The sequence below is a fragment of the Myxine glutinosa genome, chromosome 1, assembly GCF_964187855.1.
Source record: "Myxine glutinosa chromosome 1, kmMyxGlut1.1, whole genome shotgun sequence".
NCBI classification, from domain to species: Eukaryota; Metazoa; Chordata; class Myxini; order Myxiniformes; family Myxinidae; genus Myxine; species Myxine glutinosa.
This window is the reverse complement of record NC_136261.1, coordinates 151387644-151404417: the sequence shown is the minus strand read 5'-3', so window position 1 is coordinate 151404417 and position 16774 is coordinate 151387644. Positions and strand designations below refer to the sequence as shown.

Below are 16774 nucleotides of genomic sequence, written 5' to 3'. Positions count from 1 at the left end.
ATATTACTTGAGGACAGCAAGTGATAATGGACAAATCGTCATATTCTTACTTTGGAGGGCGTACAAATTAGGTAGCTAGTTAGGTTAGCGTGGTCTGTGTATTTATGTAGGTTAAAACATTTTTTTTGTATTCAGGAATCCCGGTGTGTACCCCGGTTTAGAATAGGTACACCGTATCCCTGCGCATCGTAAGAGGCGACTAAGGGTTGGCGTCAGGAAGGGCATCCGGCCATAAAAACATTGCCTCAAACAGGGAACCATGATTGTCATGGGGCCCGCAAGGCTAACCCCCGATCTAGCGGGGAAAATGGCCTTAAAACGATCATTCATTTTCATTCATTCATTCATTATTCAGGAACCGGTTAGAGTAAAGTTGTTCTGTTCTTATGTATGCCAGGAGGGGTGGTTATAGTTGGTATTGGCATAATGTAGGAAGGTTTAATTTGTACGTGGCCCTTGTAAAACCACACAAGGTCCCTAAGCAAAGTAGGAGAAGGGTGCATTGGGATGTCTTGGTTTGTGTTTGGACCAATAAACCCCTCTTGCCTCCTGCACCATGAGTACATGGCATCCGGCGTGGTGCCAGACATCACAAGGACCCCCGAGGCCGTGCTGCCATTGGTACACTTCAAGGTGTCGCATCATTGGTTTGGCAGCACCAGTGGCGACACTCCATCGACATGACGTTGCTATGGCGACATGCCACCTCATTGTCTGGTGCTAAGGAATGAATAAATAATGTTTGACTGTGTGGTGCATGGCCGTAGGTGGAAGGGAGGGTGGTGTTGAAAGACCGTACACAGACTTATTCGTTCTTTTTCTCTTTCGCTCCCTTTTTTTTTTTCTTTTGCTCTCCCGCTATTTTCTCCTGCACTTCGCTACTCTCCTCACGCTCTATTTTAATCCGAGTGTACTCTAAATGGGAGGAGTGCTACAATTGAGTTGGTCAGAGCTGGGGACGTTTACGCTTTTACTGGGGTCTCTGCGTCATTGCGGAGTTAGCCCACTTTTGTGGGTGCCGGAGTGCTGACCTGTGTCACCTTGCAGTCCTTCCTTGTGCTTCGTTCTGGAGACCATGCCCATCTGTATCCTTCAAGACTATGCCTGGTTTCTCCCCTTTGTGCATGAATGGAAGAGTGCATGCAGTTCTTATATTTTAAAACTGAATTTAGGTTTATTGAGTGTGTATTTATTGACTTATTTATCTTTATTTTTTCAGTCTGCCTTTTGTCGTTTTCGTTGGCCTGTGTCTCCTTTCAATATGTTGGTATTCCTTAAGTACATGTCACCTGATAATCCGCCAATTTGTCACTAGCATCCAAACGGTCCTGCCTTGGTTAGTCCCTGTGGGGAGATAGGATTTGTTAAACGGTCGCTCAAGCGACCAGCGTGATTTGCATTCCGGCTTGGGGAAATAATGCTAACCACTCAAGTGTGATTCCCTTTAATTTGGCCATCGCTTCACCGTAGCGGGTCCGCGTTATCAGAGCTGTCGACACTACAATATGCATCTGATTTAAACCAGAGATCACATAATGACGAGATAAGTGCTCACTTAGGAATGCTGACTCATATGAATATTTTGCATATTTTAGAGCACATGGGATTTAAAGGTTGTGGGGGATGGGTGGTTATGGAAACAGTTTACATCTATGATACGTTGTTTTATTACATGTTTTGTTCAAGTGTGCAAAGTTTTAAACCACAAATATTTGCTTTGGATATACTTCTTGTTCCTTCTACATTGTGCATATCTTGCATTTGGCTGATGCTGAGTTGTGTGCAGATGAAGCGGATCAGTTGGATGAAAGATCTTTCCAACATGATGTTCCCGACTCTTATGAAAGTACTTTGAATCTTGTACATGTTAAAGAAGAGCCCTTTGATTACTCATTTGAGGAGGCTGGCAGTGCTGGCCATCTTCCAGTAGGTAAGCCCGATGCATTTCACTGAATTCACTCCTGGAGTAATGTGATAAATATGTTTGGACGGGTAACTTAAGCTGTTTGCTTTTTATAATGCATAATAACAATACGTTTGTCAAGTGCAGTCTGTATGCCAGTTTTCCTGCTCTTCCTCAGTACAGATTTTTTTTTTTTTTTTGTAGACACAATCTAGGCTCGTGTAAGAGCTCATTCACTTTACTGTGTTTTTGACGTACAAGTCGATAATTCCTACCCCACCCTCACCCTCCCTCCTCCCCAGGCCTCGCCACAGAACCGACTTATGGCTTAAGACATTAAACTGCATAAATGATTTTTTTTTTGCAAATGTGATATTTTCTGAAATGAAATTGTATAATTGTTAATAATGTATAATTGTCCTTTCCCCAGCACTTTTTCTTCTCTTTCTCCATGACATTCCAGAACCTCTTCCTCTTGTGACAATCTTTACTTGTGCAGTTGACCTTTCCATGGCAGCACAAGACCACTCCATAAATACAGCCACTCGCTTACTCCAACAAAACACAACACCATTCCAACACTGGCTCACATTTAACCGAAACAACGTGTCACCAACTAAATCAATAATCACTCTCCTAACCCCGGACAAACGTGAATCCAACAACCACAATGTACAACCAACAACCCTCACTCCCTAAATAAAAACTCCAAAATACTTGGAATCACACTTGACCTTCACATGACCCTCTCTAAACACATACAACAAATTATAGCTAAAGTTGACCAAAAGGTTAACATACTAAAAGCATTAACCAATACTAAGTTTCGTTAACAAAAATAATCCCTAACTCGATTTACAAACAGTTTATCCAAACCACTGTTAACTACGCGAGCCCAAGTTGGGAACCCACCATATCCAAAACAATGCGTTAAAATTCAAATAATACAAAACAAATCACTCAGAACCATCACAGGCTGCACCCACCTCGCAAACAAAGATCATCTCGCCGCTGAAACAAAAATACTCACCCTCCAACCCCATCTTCATATCAGAGGCACATGCTTCATTGATGCCACTCAAACATTTGAACACCCATGTCACCACTAGTCCAATCATACCCACCCTCTGACACAGAGAGATGTCACCAGCAACCTAATATAACAACCTTGTTTTTAACGGGCCACCTCCACCTTTAAACACGTCTCGGGGAAATCGTTCACAATCACATCGCCACTACTATCATTGCAGCTACAGCCCACCAATACAATGCTCAACGATCCATACCTCGTAATCCATTCATCTGAATAAACCCTCCCGTGCTCCTCCAAAGTAACATTATTTAGACTTTGTTCCGAGTACCACCCCACATTTAAAACCTATCACAACAAACTCGACCAACTTGAGACCCGTTCTGCTCGTGCTGTCATCTTGAACCTGACACTGTACACCACTTAACTGCAACTTACTCTCAAGTCGCACAATACAGATAACTATTTAACATTTCCTCTCTACTAGATCTCTGGGGGAATCCAGTCGGAGTGGCTGGATTCTTTTGGGCTGTGGGTATTGTTGTAAAAAGTCAAATCCACAACATTGTCCTAATGGTAGGTTTAATTCAAATTCGATCTCTGGCAACACCTGTAAGATATAATCAAGCCATGTATCAGGATTACATAATCATGGAGGTGTCAAGTGATTAGCGATCAATGCAAGCAAGCCTGGAACATCTAGATATACGCACCATTCGAGTATACACGGTCACACAGATTATATGTCACAGGAATGATTCGGAGCGATGTTCGTCCGAGTTCTTATAGACGCCTCTCAGTGGTTGGAGAGAGCATAACACCTGGGTTCAACTTAGATACAATTTCATTACATTCTCCCCGCCGTTAAAACTACACTTCCGCTAAGGCAGGGATCAAGCTAGCAGCATATAGCAGCAGAATAATAGCAGTGAGCAGCAGTTGTCCGTCCATGTCAGTCGGTCCAACCATAGCGGTCAGGGCGGCGAATCTCCCTCCCGGCACGGGTCCGGAAACTACCGGGTACTACAACCCCAAGACCGGAGTCCCCTGCGTCGGAGTAGCCGCCTAAGTCAGGTGACGGCGGTGGCACCACAGGGCCTACAGGTTGGGGAGCGTTTAGCGGTGAGGATGCCGGCAAATACACCACAGGCGGATCAACGGGAGAGTCCATGGACTCGTAAACTGGTTCGTCAATATCCCCGCATGGGGCCAGGTGGCGTACGGAGACTGTTGACTCGCGTCCATCAGACATCAACACACGAGCGTGCTCGGGATTAGCTTGGAGTACCTGCACCTTATCCACTAGTGGGTCATACTTACTCATGTGAACTGCATGTTTGAGGTAAGCCGGTCCCGGCTCAGCAAGCCAACTCGGTAAAGATCGAGTACTACCCGAACTCCTCGGGTGATGAAACATCCATTTGTGGGGAGTTTGATTGGTAGCCGTACACAATAAAGTCCTGATCGAGTTCAGTGCCACTGGTAGCGACCAAGCCCATTTGTCTAGGCCTCGGCGGAGGGACTTAAGACTCGGTGTAACGGCTCTCCAAGTAATACCATTGAAGCGTTCGACCTGTCCATTCGCCTGCGGCCTATACGGAGTAGTATAGCTAGAAGCGACATTATGCTGGAGTAAGAAGTTCCTCACTTCCTGGGACAGGAACACCGCGCCTCGATCGCTATGCACATAGGCCGGATTCCCAAACATAGAAAACACGTTCTCCAGGCACTGGATAACCGTGGCGGCTGTCATATCTACGCACAGGAAAGCAAAAGGGAATCTCGAGAACTCATCAACGATCGTGAGTAGATAACGAGAGTTACTCGAAGCTGGTGACGCCGGCAGTGGTCCTTTGAAATCCATCGCCAATCTCTCCCACGGCCTAGTGGCTCGGACCAGCGTTCCCATAGGAGGGTTGTAAAAACGCGGTTTGAGTTCAGCACATACAGAACAAGTGCAACAGAGCTGACGAATATCCTCTACAGAGTAGGGTAAGTTACGACTGCGCACAAAATGAGCGAAACGCGTCACCCCGGGATGGCACAAGGTGCAAATCATGCAGGTCCTCAAAAGAGGTGAGGCTCGCACACATTGCCGGCCGCGATAAAGCGTCAGCAACCAGGTTATCCCGCCCAGGGCGATATTTGATTGTGTAGCAGAAATCGGCGAGCTCGATCCAACAGCGAGTGATTTTCTCATTCTTAATGCGTTGAGCATGCTGGGTGTCATACATAAAACAACGCTCTGTTGCTCCGTGATAATTTGGAAGCATCGTCCGAGCAAATAGGGACGCCAACGCCTGATCGACTCGACAATGGCATACGCCTCCTTTTCGACAGACGAATGTCTCCGCTCTGCGGAGGAGAGAGTCCGTGAAAAGAAGGCCACAGGGCGCCCCCCTTGAGAGAGAGTTGCAGCTATCGCATGATCCGACGCATCGCTGTCCAAAACAAAGGATTTATTTTCGTCAATCGTCGCCACAGCGGCGCCAGCGATGTCGGACGTAAGGCTATGAAAAGCGGCCTTGGCAGCAAGGCTTTTAGGGAACGCTTCACAATCCACAAGTGGGCGGAGCTTCGTGGAGAAATTTTGAACCTACTTGGAATAATGAACAAACAGCCCGAGAGAGCGCTTCAACGAAGCACGATCGCAGGGCGGGGCCATGTCGAGCAAGGGTCGCAGACGCTCCTTATCCGGAGCTACAGAGCCGTGGGTCACCGTGTACCCCAGGGGATCTATCGTGCGAGTAGAGTAGCGACATTTAGCCTCATTTAGTCACCATCGGCCTCCAAAGCCAGTCGCCGACTGGGCATCCTCCGTCGTGTGAAGTCCTTCCTTGACACACCTGAGCTCCTCACCACATACAAGGCTTTCATCCGCAGCTCTATGGAATACTGCTCTCCCCTCTGGTCTGGTGCTCCTGCCTCACACCTAGCCCGTCTTCACGCTGTTGAAACCAAAGCGTTCAGAATCATTGGAATCTCCCGCGATGAAGCTTACTCCAAGGGCCTTTCACTCACTCACCGCAGGCAGGTTGGTGGTCTTTCCGTCTTCTACCGACTCCTCTCTGGCCTTGCCCCCCCAGCCCTCTCTGGGCTCTGTCCCCCAAATATTCCTACAGGTCGCACAAGATCTGCCTGCAACCCTCTTATGGTTAAACTGCCAAAATCAAGACTTTCTGCTCACCTTCACTCCTTCATTCCTCTTTTCTCCCGGCTCTGGAACAAACTCCCTCACTCTCTTCAATCCCACTCTACCCTCCAGGTCTTTAAAACAGCTGTTCACCACCATCTCTTATCTTCCCCCATCCAAAACCTTGATCTTTTCTACCCCCGCTAATTTCGGTCCCCATGTGTTTTATACCTCTTCCCCCCCCCCCCTCCCCTTCCCACGCCTCCTGCCCCCAAGCCCTCTCCCTCCCACACTTCTCCCTGCTCTCAAATGTTGTGGTTGTGTGCTTCCCCTTCTCTCCCCATCTTGGCTTCTGCTCCCTCTTTTGTATATTTTGTTTGTCTGGTTGATTTGTTTGTGAAATAAATGTTAGCTCTTTCACGAGCCTCGATTCAGTATACAAAAAAAAAAAAAAAAAAAAAAAAGCGATACCTCTGCGTGACCTCGAGGAAGCGCTTCAGATTAGCATCATGATGTTCCTGGTCATACCCGCAAACCGTGAGAGTATCCAGATAAACGAAGACATCTGTCAAGTTCTCCTTAGCGATGAGGTCGTCCATAGCCCTCTGAAAACAAGTGACCCCGTTTGTGACCCCGAAAGGTAGCCGGGTGAACTGGTATAACCTCTGACCTGATTCAAACGCAGTATAGATGTGATCTGCCACGGAGATGGGGATCTGATGATACGCACTACGTAGATCGAGAGTGCTATAGACCGAATACTGTGCCACCTGTCGAACCAGGGAGTCCATTCCCGGGAGTGGGTAGGCGTCCAACTGGGTAAACTGATTAATCGTCTGCGAATAGTCGATTACCATGCCTTTGTGATGCGATTCGCTTCGTACCACCAGAACTTGGGCCCGCCATGGCGACCGACTCGGTTCTATGATACCTTCCTTTAGTAGCTGCGTCGTTTCTTCCGCAATGAATTGCGCGTCAGCTCGTGAGTAGCGTCGCGATTTAACCGCGACAGGTCCGTGGTCATATTGGGGAACAGCGACAGTGGCTCAATTTCCATCCCTGCAAGAGCACACACAACAAGTGTATCAGTACCACCAAATTCCATTTCCAAACGTCCATGTCGCTTGAGAAAATCATGTCCTAGCAAAACTTCTGCACATAATGCTGGTAAGACAATTAAATGCACATCCGGAAACATTCGACCCTTAATCACAAGCTTCAGTCGACATTCCCCTTTTGTGCTAAGCCATAGCCCCTGAGAGGCCATAAAGATTCTGCGTCTTGTCCCAAGAATCGGCCATCCATGTTTCTGCACAAGCCGAAGATCCACATAACTATCCGTGGATCCTGTGTCGATTAAAGCATTTGCAAAAATTCCTTCAATCATAAGTGGGATTATAGCACGAGACAGGTCAGGTGGCCCTGTAGTTATCGAGTCATCGAGGGGAGGCGCTCAAGCCTCGCGTGTGGATCCGACGCCAGCTAATGTCTTTCGTGCCGTTGAAGTAGCTTGTAGGTCGATCGTGCCGCCTCCGGAGGGCGCTCGTGCCACGCGCGGAGTTTCGAAGCCAGCATTCACCGATCGGGTGGCCGATCCCGGAAGTTGGCAGGGTGTCCGAAGAATGCCTGTCGAGGACGGTCGCGCCGCGTACTGAAGTGTTTGCGACACTTGTTTAGTCGGCGCGGCGAGTCTCATCAAGGTCGAGCTCTCAGCTCGGGGCCCACGAAGAGGGGCGATCCCCATCAAAGTCGGGCGAGGTGCGCCGTTCGTGCCGCGGGCTCGGAGATAAGCACATTCATCGTCGAGCGAGCTCGCTTGCCTCGCAATGCTCGGAAAACTTTTGCAAAATGTCCCGTCTTTGTGCACAAATGACACTTCGCGTCCTTAGCTGGGCAAACTGACCTGGGATGATTCTGATTCCCGCAGAAATAGCACGTAGCGTTACTTCCTGACTTGGGTCCTGGTGCAGCAGCCACCGTCAATCCCGGATCGGGATCCTTGAGAGTATCCGTGGTCCCCAATTCCGGCGGAGGAGCCGAGGCAGCATCCTCGATCTCGGCGGTAGCTCTCTCCGGTCGGGTCTGTCGAGATATCCCCGCAGTGGCGTATGGGCGTTCATACGCGTCGGATTGTTCCCGTGCTTCGGTGTACACATGAGATAACCGAAGGGCTTCGGCTAGTGTCAATTCGGATGCTTCAAGTAGTCTTTGTCTGACGACCGGCGACCTTAATAATAATAATAAATAATAAAGGAGTCATATAGCCCAATCAAGCAGAGTAAACGACCCTCATGGCGCTTTACATTATCATGCGAACGCACACACACCGCACACACATACACAAACATACACACACATAGACACACCTTCACTCTTGCCCTATTCCTCTCCCCCCCCCCCCCCCCCATTCAAAACCCACAGATGTGTACTCCCCCTCCCTCCTCCGCACATGTACACAGACATACTCTCGATCTCTGTCCCACCTCAAACCAAAGGGAAAACAGGACTTAGACTTTGAAAGACTTGTGAAACAGATGGGTTTTGAGGGAGGTTTTAAAGGCAGGAAGAGAGTCAACATGTCGAACAGAGGAAGGCAAGTCATTCCAGAGCAGAGGTGCAGCAAAGGAAAAGGATTTCTCGCCAAACGACTTGGTGCTGGTGCGCGGCTGCTCTAAGGTCATAGAGTCGTCGCTTGAACGAAGCCGTCGCCGAGGTTCATAGAGAGTGAGCAAATCGGAGAGATAGTGAGGTCCCGTTCCACACAATGATTTATAACATAGTGTGCAAATTTTGTATTGCACACGAGCAGAGACAGGCAGCCAGTGTAAAGATTCAAGCAGCGGAGTAACATGGTCAGACTTCTTCGCCTTACAGACAAGACGAGCGGCAGAGTTTTGAACCTTTTGTAACTTATCCAAGAGAAACTGAGGGCAGCAGCATACAACGAATTACAATAGTCTAGCCTTGAGAGGACAAGGGCACAGACCAGAGCTAGAGCAGCTTGAGGAGTAAGAAAGTGGCGAATGGATGCGATCTTTCGCAGCTGAAAGTATGCTGATTTGCAAGTTTGAAGTACTTGTTTGAAGAAGTACCATAGACCTGAGACGAAAGCATCGCGGACAAGGTCATCGCAGACTTGTTCATGGGTGTGTACCACAGGGGTACTTTCCTTCAGTAGGCGTCGGAGGTCTTGAGCAAATTGATCTGAGGTCTCCGTGGGCTGTTGTCGACGAGTCGCAAGCAAATGTCGGGATAGACCACGCTTCGTTTTTTTATGTAGATACGCTTCAGCTCAGCCACCGCATCATCGAACGTCTCACATTGTTCGATGGTCATGTACACGGCATGGTGCACCTTAGATTGCAGCACAGTGAGCTTTGTTTCATTGGTGACGGCCTCCTGAGCATTGAACTGATTATTCAAGATCTTCAGCCAATGTGTCAGTTCGGCGGCCGCGTCCGTCGCCTGGGGATCTGCTCCGAAGACAGGCACTTGGATCATCTTATGAGCCATCTCGTACTCGTTCGGGTCTCGTACTCGTTCGGGACGAAGAGACGAATTTGAATTAAGTGTTGTAAAAAGTCAAATCCACAACATTGTCCTAATGGTAGGTTTAATTCAAATTCGATCTCTGGCAACACCTGTAAGATATAATCAAGCCATGTATCAGGATTACATAATCATGGAGGTGTCAAGTGATTAGCGATCAATGCAAGCAAGCCTGGAACATCTAGATATACGCACCATTCGAGTATACACGGTCACACAGATTATATGTCACAGGAATGATTCGGGGCGATGTTCGTCCGAGTTCTTATAGACGCCTCTCAGTGGTTGGAGAGAGCATAACACCTGGGTTCAACTTAGATACAATTTCATTACAGGTATCCAGTGGGGACACCTGGGCCTACTACTACTGATGATGATGATGATGATTATATGGAATTTGAAATTGGATTCTGTGCATCATGAGTCAAATGGCAAATTAAAAATGTAAAATTGTGTTGGCTTGAACTGATGGGAACATTAACAGGTCAACCCGATTTTACATTTTAACTTGTTAAATCAGAGCATGTTTGCAGAGCAGAGGGGGGTGGGGGGGGGGGGGGGGGGGGGGGAAATAAACATAAATATTTACCAAAATGAACGGGCCAGTCCTTGGGCTAACTTTATGTGGATTGTCTTTACAGAGAGACCATTGAAGCATGAAGACTGGTTCTCCTGCACAAAATGTTCCCAATCATTCCACACTGAGGTTACCTTGAAGCGTCACATGTCAAGACACCGTCAAGGCTCTCGTGTTAAGGCACACCAATGCAGTCAATGCCCTTATGCTAGCAGCATCAAAAGCAATTTGTATAGACACATGACTGTTCACACAGGTGAGAAGCCTTATCAATGTTACGTTTGTGAGAAGACATTCACTCAGTCATCTAGTCTCAAAATGCACATGCGGATCCACACACGGGATAATTTGTACAAGTATAGGTATTTTGTTCGTGAAAAGGCATTCAATCGGATGCAAGCTGTTCAGTCACACTTGAGAATTCGTGATGGCGAAAAGAAACTTTGCAATTGCACTGTTTGTGGCAAAGAATTTTCACAATATTACATTGCAAAGCACATGAGAGTTCACACTGGGGAGCGTCCATACAAGTGCTCTCTTTGCTGGAAGTCGTTTTCACAACCGGGCGGACTTCAAAAGCACATACGGATTCACACAGGTGAGCGACCGTTCAAGTGCTCTGTTTGTTGGAAGTCATTTTCACAACCCGCTGGTCTTCAAAAGCATGAACGGATTCATACAGGTGAACGGCCGTTTAAGTGTACTGTTTGCGGCAAGGCATTTGGACGTTCGGATAACATGATGGTCCATATGAGGATTCATTCTGGGGAGCGCCCATTTAAGTGTTCTATTTGTGGCAAAGCATTTGCACGTTTAGATAACATGGAGGTACACAGGAGGATTCACATGGGACATCGACCTCACAAGTGCTGTTATTGTGGAAAGACGTTTGTATATGCAAATTGGTTGCAAAGACATTTGAGGTACCACCACAGAGACTCAGAACAAGCAAATTCTGACCATGAAAATGCAAAGGTTGATGCTGACTCTAACAGTGTAGAACAGAATCATGACAAATAGGGTAATAAACCAAGGTTCAAAAAGACAAAGTTGGAACCAGACGGAAAATAACAAAAAATATATAAACTTGTAACATTCGATAAAAACGTAACTGTGCATGCTTTTCATCATATCCTGAGACGTTAATTTAAAAACAATCCTGGACTTTATAACGTGATCATTAAGGGAACTCGAACTTAAAGTGCTTTGAATCGTCCAAAAATTCAGAATGCATCTCTCAAGGACATACAGTCACGTGGAAAAGTAAGTACACCCCATGTAAAGTTTTGACTTTTTCAACATATTTCAACATACAGCTATTTGATCTTCATTTCAATAATATTGACAGATACAGCTGATATAATATAACAAATATCATGAACATTTACATTTTGTAGTCCATTGTATAATTTAAATAAACATAAATGCAAATTTCGCATGTGCAAAAAGTAAGTACACCCTTGGCTCTAATAGATGGTATTGCCCCCTTTGGCAGAAACAACCTCACGTAGGCGTTTCTTATAACTGCCTACCAGTCTCTGACATCGACTGTGAGAAATTTTTGCCCACTCCTCCATGTAGAATTATTTCAGCTGTGCGATGTTTGAGGGATTTCTTGCATGCACAGCTCGTTTCAAATCCCCCCACAACATCTCGATGGGATTTAGATCCGGGATTTGACTTGGCCATTCCAGAACCCTCCATTTCTTTCTTTTCAGCCATTCCTTGGTGGATTTACTGGTATGTTTAGCGTCATTGTCATGTTGCAAGGTCCACCTTCGGTTGAGCTTCAACTTTCCGACAGATGGCCTCACATTATCCTCAAGCACCCTCTGGTACAATGAAGAATTCATAGTGGATTCTATGATGGTGAGCTGCCCAGGCCCTGATGAAGCAAAGCTGCCCCAAACCATAATATTTCCACCACCATGCTTTACAGTTGGTATCAGGTTCTTGTGGTCAAATGCTGTCTTTGGTTTTCGCCAAACATGTCTTCTGGTACTGTGGCCAAATAGCTCTACCTTTGACGCATCTGTCCAGAGCACATTGTTCCAGAAGTGCTGTTCTTTGCCTAGGTGTTCATTGGCAAACTTTAGTCTTGCCCTGATGTTCTTTCTGGACAGCAACGGTTTCCTCCTGGCACACCTCCCATGTAGATCAAATTTGTGCAGCCTCTTCCTAATGGTAGACTCGTGCACTTTGACATCAACAGTGGCAAGAGCTACCTGTAGGTCCCGTGATGACATTCTGGGGTTCTCAGAGATTTCTTTCAGTATCTTGCGGTCTGCTCTCGGGCTGAACTTGCTGGGGCGGCCTGGCCTGAACAAGTTGGCAGTTGTTTGGAATCTTCTCCACTTGTAGATGATCTTCCGGACAGTCGAATGATTGATTTCAAATTGTTTGGAGATCTTTTTAAATCCCTTCCCAGACTCGTAGGCATCTATAACCTTCTTTCTGAAGGCCTCAGAGAGCTCTTTTGATCTGCGCATGGTGACGCCGCACACTTCAACAACAAAGAGCAAACCAAACTAAATGTCTGAGGTTTAAATAAGACAGGTTCCTCCAAGATCCTCTCTTACGATGTTCTAATCATTTGCACCTGAGTTGGTGCACCTGATTCTAATTTTAGGTATTTGAAGTAGTGATAAATGCAGGGGTGTACTTACTTTTTCCACATGCAAAATTTGCATTTATGTTTATTTAAATTATACAATGGACTACAAAATGTAAATGTTTCATGATATTTGTTATATTATATCACATTTATCTCTCAATATTGTTGAAATGAAGATCAAATAGCTGTATGTTGAAATATGTTGAGAAAGTCAAAACTTGACATGGGGTGTACTTACTTTTTCACGTGACTGTACTTGATTTAGATGCATTGATTAATACTATAAGTATAGAAAAGGAATCTAATATCAAGAAAATATTGTTTCAAAAGATTGATACATTTTGACTTTTAGTAGCAAGTACATAAATCACATTTTGGCTAAAAGTGTCATTTTCTTGTTTATATGCATTTACTGAATACAGCATTTCAGCAACTTAACATGACATGGCTACTCCAGTAATATGAAATGAATCATACAGATTCTAAACAGTTAAATATACTCGTAACATTGCATCTTTCAGGGACATGTCTTTGCCATGCTGCTGCAGTCTTACACTGGATTTCATCGGCACATTTAAACCAAAATGGAAACGTCTTGGTCAAACCCGAACAACAAAAATAATCAATAATGTCCTTTTAGGATGCACAGGCATCCCTGCAATGTGAGGTTTTTTTAAATGAAAAAAGCTCTTAACACGTTGACTGCCGACTGAGTATACTCGTGGTGCTGGGTGCACCAGGTTCTGCCACTATGAGTATTCTTGTTGAAAATATTATGCTATTGGATTGTAAACATAATACACTGTCGTGCCAGATAACGCAACAAATGATCTGCTCACAGTTTTATGAACATAAATCGATGTAATAATCATGATCAAATTTGTGTTGCACCGTTATATACGATAGTGAAAATCACTAAAGTGCGCAAATATGATATCGGCACAAAGCTCACTTCAGCTCAACTAAGACTAAAGAAGAGATGGATACAACAGGAAAATAAATTATTTCTGAAATAAGCTTGTGCCACATGCATTTGACTGCCGGCAAGTGGCGGCGGTCAACGTGTTAAAAGGACTGAAGTTTATCGTATTGAAAGAGCTTGTAGGAATTGCTTATCTGGGCATTTATATTTGTGCTGTTGGTTCTGGTGGAAAAGACTTACATTCAGTCCTCAAGTTTATTGCCTTTTTTATTGTGATAAAATGGCTGTTGGTTATGTATTGTTTTTCAACACTTTTATCAGAATCATTTGAAACTTCCACCAGCTGGCAAAGTTTGTAAAAGTATTATCACATTCAGAATTATTGATTATGGTGGGAAAAGCTACACTAGTACTAAACAGGGTATCAGGAAAAAGTTCAAACATTGCGGATGAGATTGTCAGAGCGATACATTTAAAAAGGGAACTGTAGCATTTCAGAAACTGATAGCAAAGATAATTGAAGTTGTATATACTGTTTGAGAAACCAATTTAAATTGGCATTGTACATAATGGACACTAATCACAGTTTGTGCACCAAAAGCTTGACCTTTATACCAATGAAATTACCAAAATGGCAGAGCAATACCAACTTCCACAAGGGTATTTCAAACGTGAGATGAAAATCGTCTTTATCAAATATAATAAGAAAATATAATTTTGTTCTCGATTACTGGCCGTGCTTCTGTAATTGAATTTTTTTTTTTTTTTTTAATGAGCACAAAATGAAAACCTCGCTGCCATTGAAATGCTGAAAATTATATACAGTGAAATTAAAGCCTCTTATTTGTTTTTCATGTGTCTTTTGGAAATACAATCCAGAATAGTAAGGGCCAGATATTTATTACCTATGTACAAAGGTTTTTAGGTCGGAGCAATGTGTACTTTGTGCGTGCGTATGAGTGGGGAGGAAGGAAAGGAAGAGCAGATGATTGGGCTGTTGCGAATGTATGGAGCAGTCTTCATATATTAACATTTTATTTGGAATGCATTATTTCCCCATTTTATCTCATAAGTTGTTGTCTTATATGTCAATTAAATATATATTCTAGTATTTCTATAGCTTTGTGTCATTTTTATTTTAAGCCCAACTTTTATTGTGATTCAAGTAATTTTCAAATGCATCTCAGCTCGTAATGGTCATTCCTCTCATGAGAATTATTATGCAGTAGCTTCTTGGTATAATGAACCAAAGTTTCATTGACTGGTCTTTACAATGGAAATTCATTTTATTTATTGGTAAGATTTAAAGAAGCTCCCTCGAGTTTGGGGGTCGGTCAAATACTATTGTGTTAAATACAATATGGTAGTCATTATAGTAGCACACAATGAGCACTACCTCATATGGAACTATACGTTGTCTATGCCAAACTCGCTATTGGATAGATCATCAAACTATGGGAAGGTGCCATACACATTTATTTCACTGTCTGAACCCTTGTATCCTTGTTTCTGTCAGGAGCCTCGTCGTCAAAGCACCGTGAAATCTTTTTTTAAATTTTTTAAATTTTTTTGTATACAACATCGAGGCTCGTGAAAGAGCTAACATTAATCACACAAAAAGTCAAACCGACACAAACCGACACATAAAACACAAAATAAGGGGAGCGGTAGACAAGATGGGGAGAGACGGGGAAGGACACAAACACAACATTTGAGAGCAGGGACATCGAGAGAACTGTGGGAGGGAGAGGGCTTGGGGGGAGGTGGGAGAGGTATAAAACATATGGACACTGAAAGGACTTCCAGGAAAGAAGTTGGAATTTCGAAAAAGTGTATCTGTGGTGAATTAGCGGGGGTAGAAAAGATCAAGGTTTTGGATGGGGGAAGATAAGAGATGGTGGTGAACAGCTGTTTTAAAGACCTGGAGGGAGGAGTGGGATTGAAGGGAGTGGGGGTGTTTTTAAGCACCACTTTCAAAATCACACCAAAAACCGATAGAATGAATACAGATATAGTCTGTATGACGCTTGAGGGATGTTATAACCTGAGAAAAAGAATCCTCATCGAGAAGCCAAGCCACCTTGCTCTGGATGTCTTTTTGGATGAAAAGTCCTTTTGAGGCCTGTAGGTTCTATGAAATTATGCCGACCAGAGGAAGAAGAATTACTCGGGATCAAGCGATCCTGCTTTGGTTTCCTGCTTTCATGAAAAATATTCATTTTGAGTCCTTGAAGTTCTATGCACACCATCAAAAAGCTAATAATTATTTGATTCTTTGCAGTGGCTTTACATTACTTCTTTTTTTAAAAACCGAGATCAGCAGGATCATCGACTCGGAGGGGATCATGCCGACAAAATAAATGCACTGACATATTGCAAATGAGTAGTTGTGGCAGGAAAGGAAAGGGTGTGGAGTTGGGAGTGTGAGTGATCAGAAGATTAGAAAATTGGCAAGTAGGGTTGGGTATGGGACCAAGCATAATATGATGTTCGATAGCACTACTGAGAATCTAGAGGAATATCAGAGAACCAACACAGGGTATTTATTTCACAGATCAATAAAAGAGGGGGATTAATGACAGTGTTAGAATGAGTCGATGGCCCTGGTACTACCACTGTCGATTCTGCTGAAAAACTCCACTGTACCTATCTTGTCCACAACCTTCATTATCTTAAACATCCCTATCAGATCCTCTCATAAATGCCTCATTTCTAATGTCGAAGTCCCGTCTCCTTCAGCAACTCCTCAAAGCTTTTTCTAGGTTTCCCTGAAATCTCTCCAGTAGCTCCACCCACGTTGAACTCTCTCTCTCGGGCAGCTCTGTCGTTCCTCAGATATGTGACCAAAACTGAACACAATATTCCAGATGAGGCCACAATAAATTCCTAAACTGTGTTAATACTACCTCTTTTGATTTACAATTTATCCCCCTGCAAATACAACCTGAACCCGAATGAGGTTTAATGATAGCTGCCTGGCACTGCACTGTGCTTAACCCCCATATACAGTCACGTGAAAAAGTAAGTACACCCCATGTAAAGTTTT

The 16774-nt window shown here is 44.5% G+C and overlaps 2 protein-coding genes across 2 annotated transcripts in view; one reads left to right on the top strand and one right to left on the bottom strand.

Moving 5' to 3' along the window:
* LOC137429760 (uncharacterized) overlaps nt 1–11339 on the top strand; it is a 32782-nt gene extending 21443 nt beyond the window's left edge. Inside the window, exons 4-5 of the mRNA XM_068119985.2 lie at nt 1787–1930; nt 10257–11339. Coding sequence (XP_067976086.1) covers nt 1787–1930; nt 10257–11212 — 1100 coding nt within the window. The 3' untranslated portion in view covers nt 11213–11339. The remainder of the gene's footprint in view (nt 1–1786; nt 1931–10256) is intronic.
* Nucleotides 1–16774, bottom strand: part of LOC144892358 (uncharacterized) — a 65804-nt gene that overhangs the window by 25485 nt on the left and 23545 nt on the right. The window lies entirely within an intron of this gene.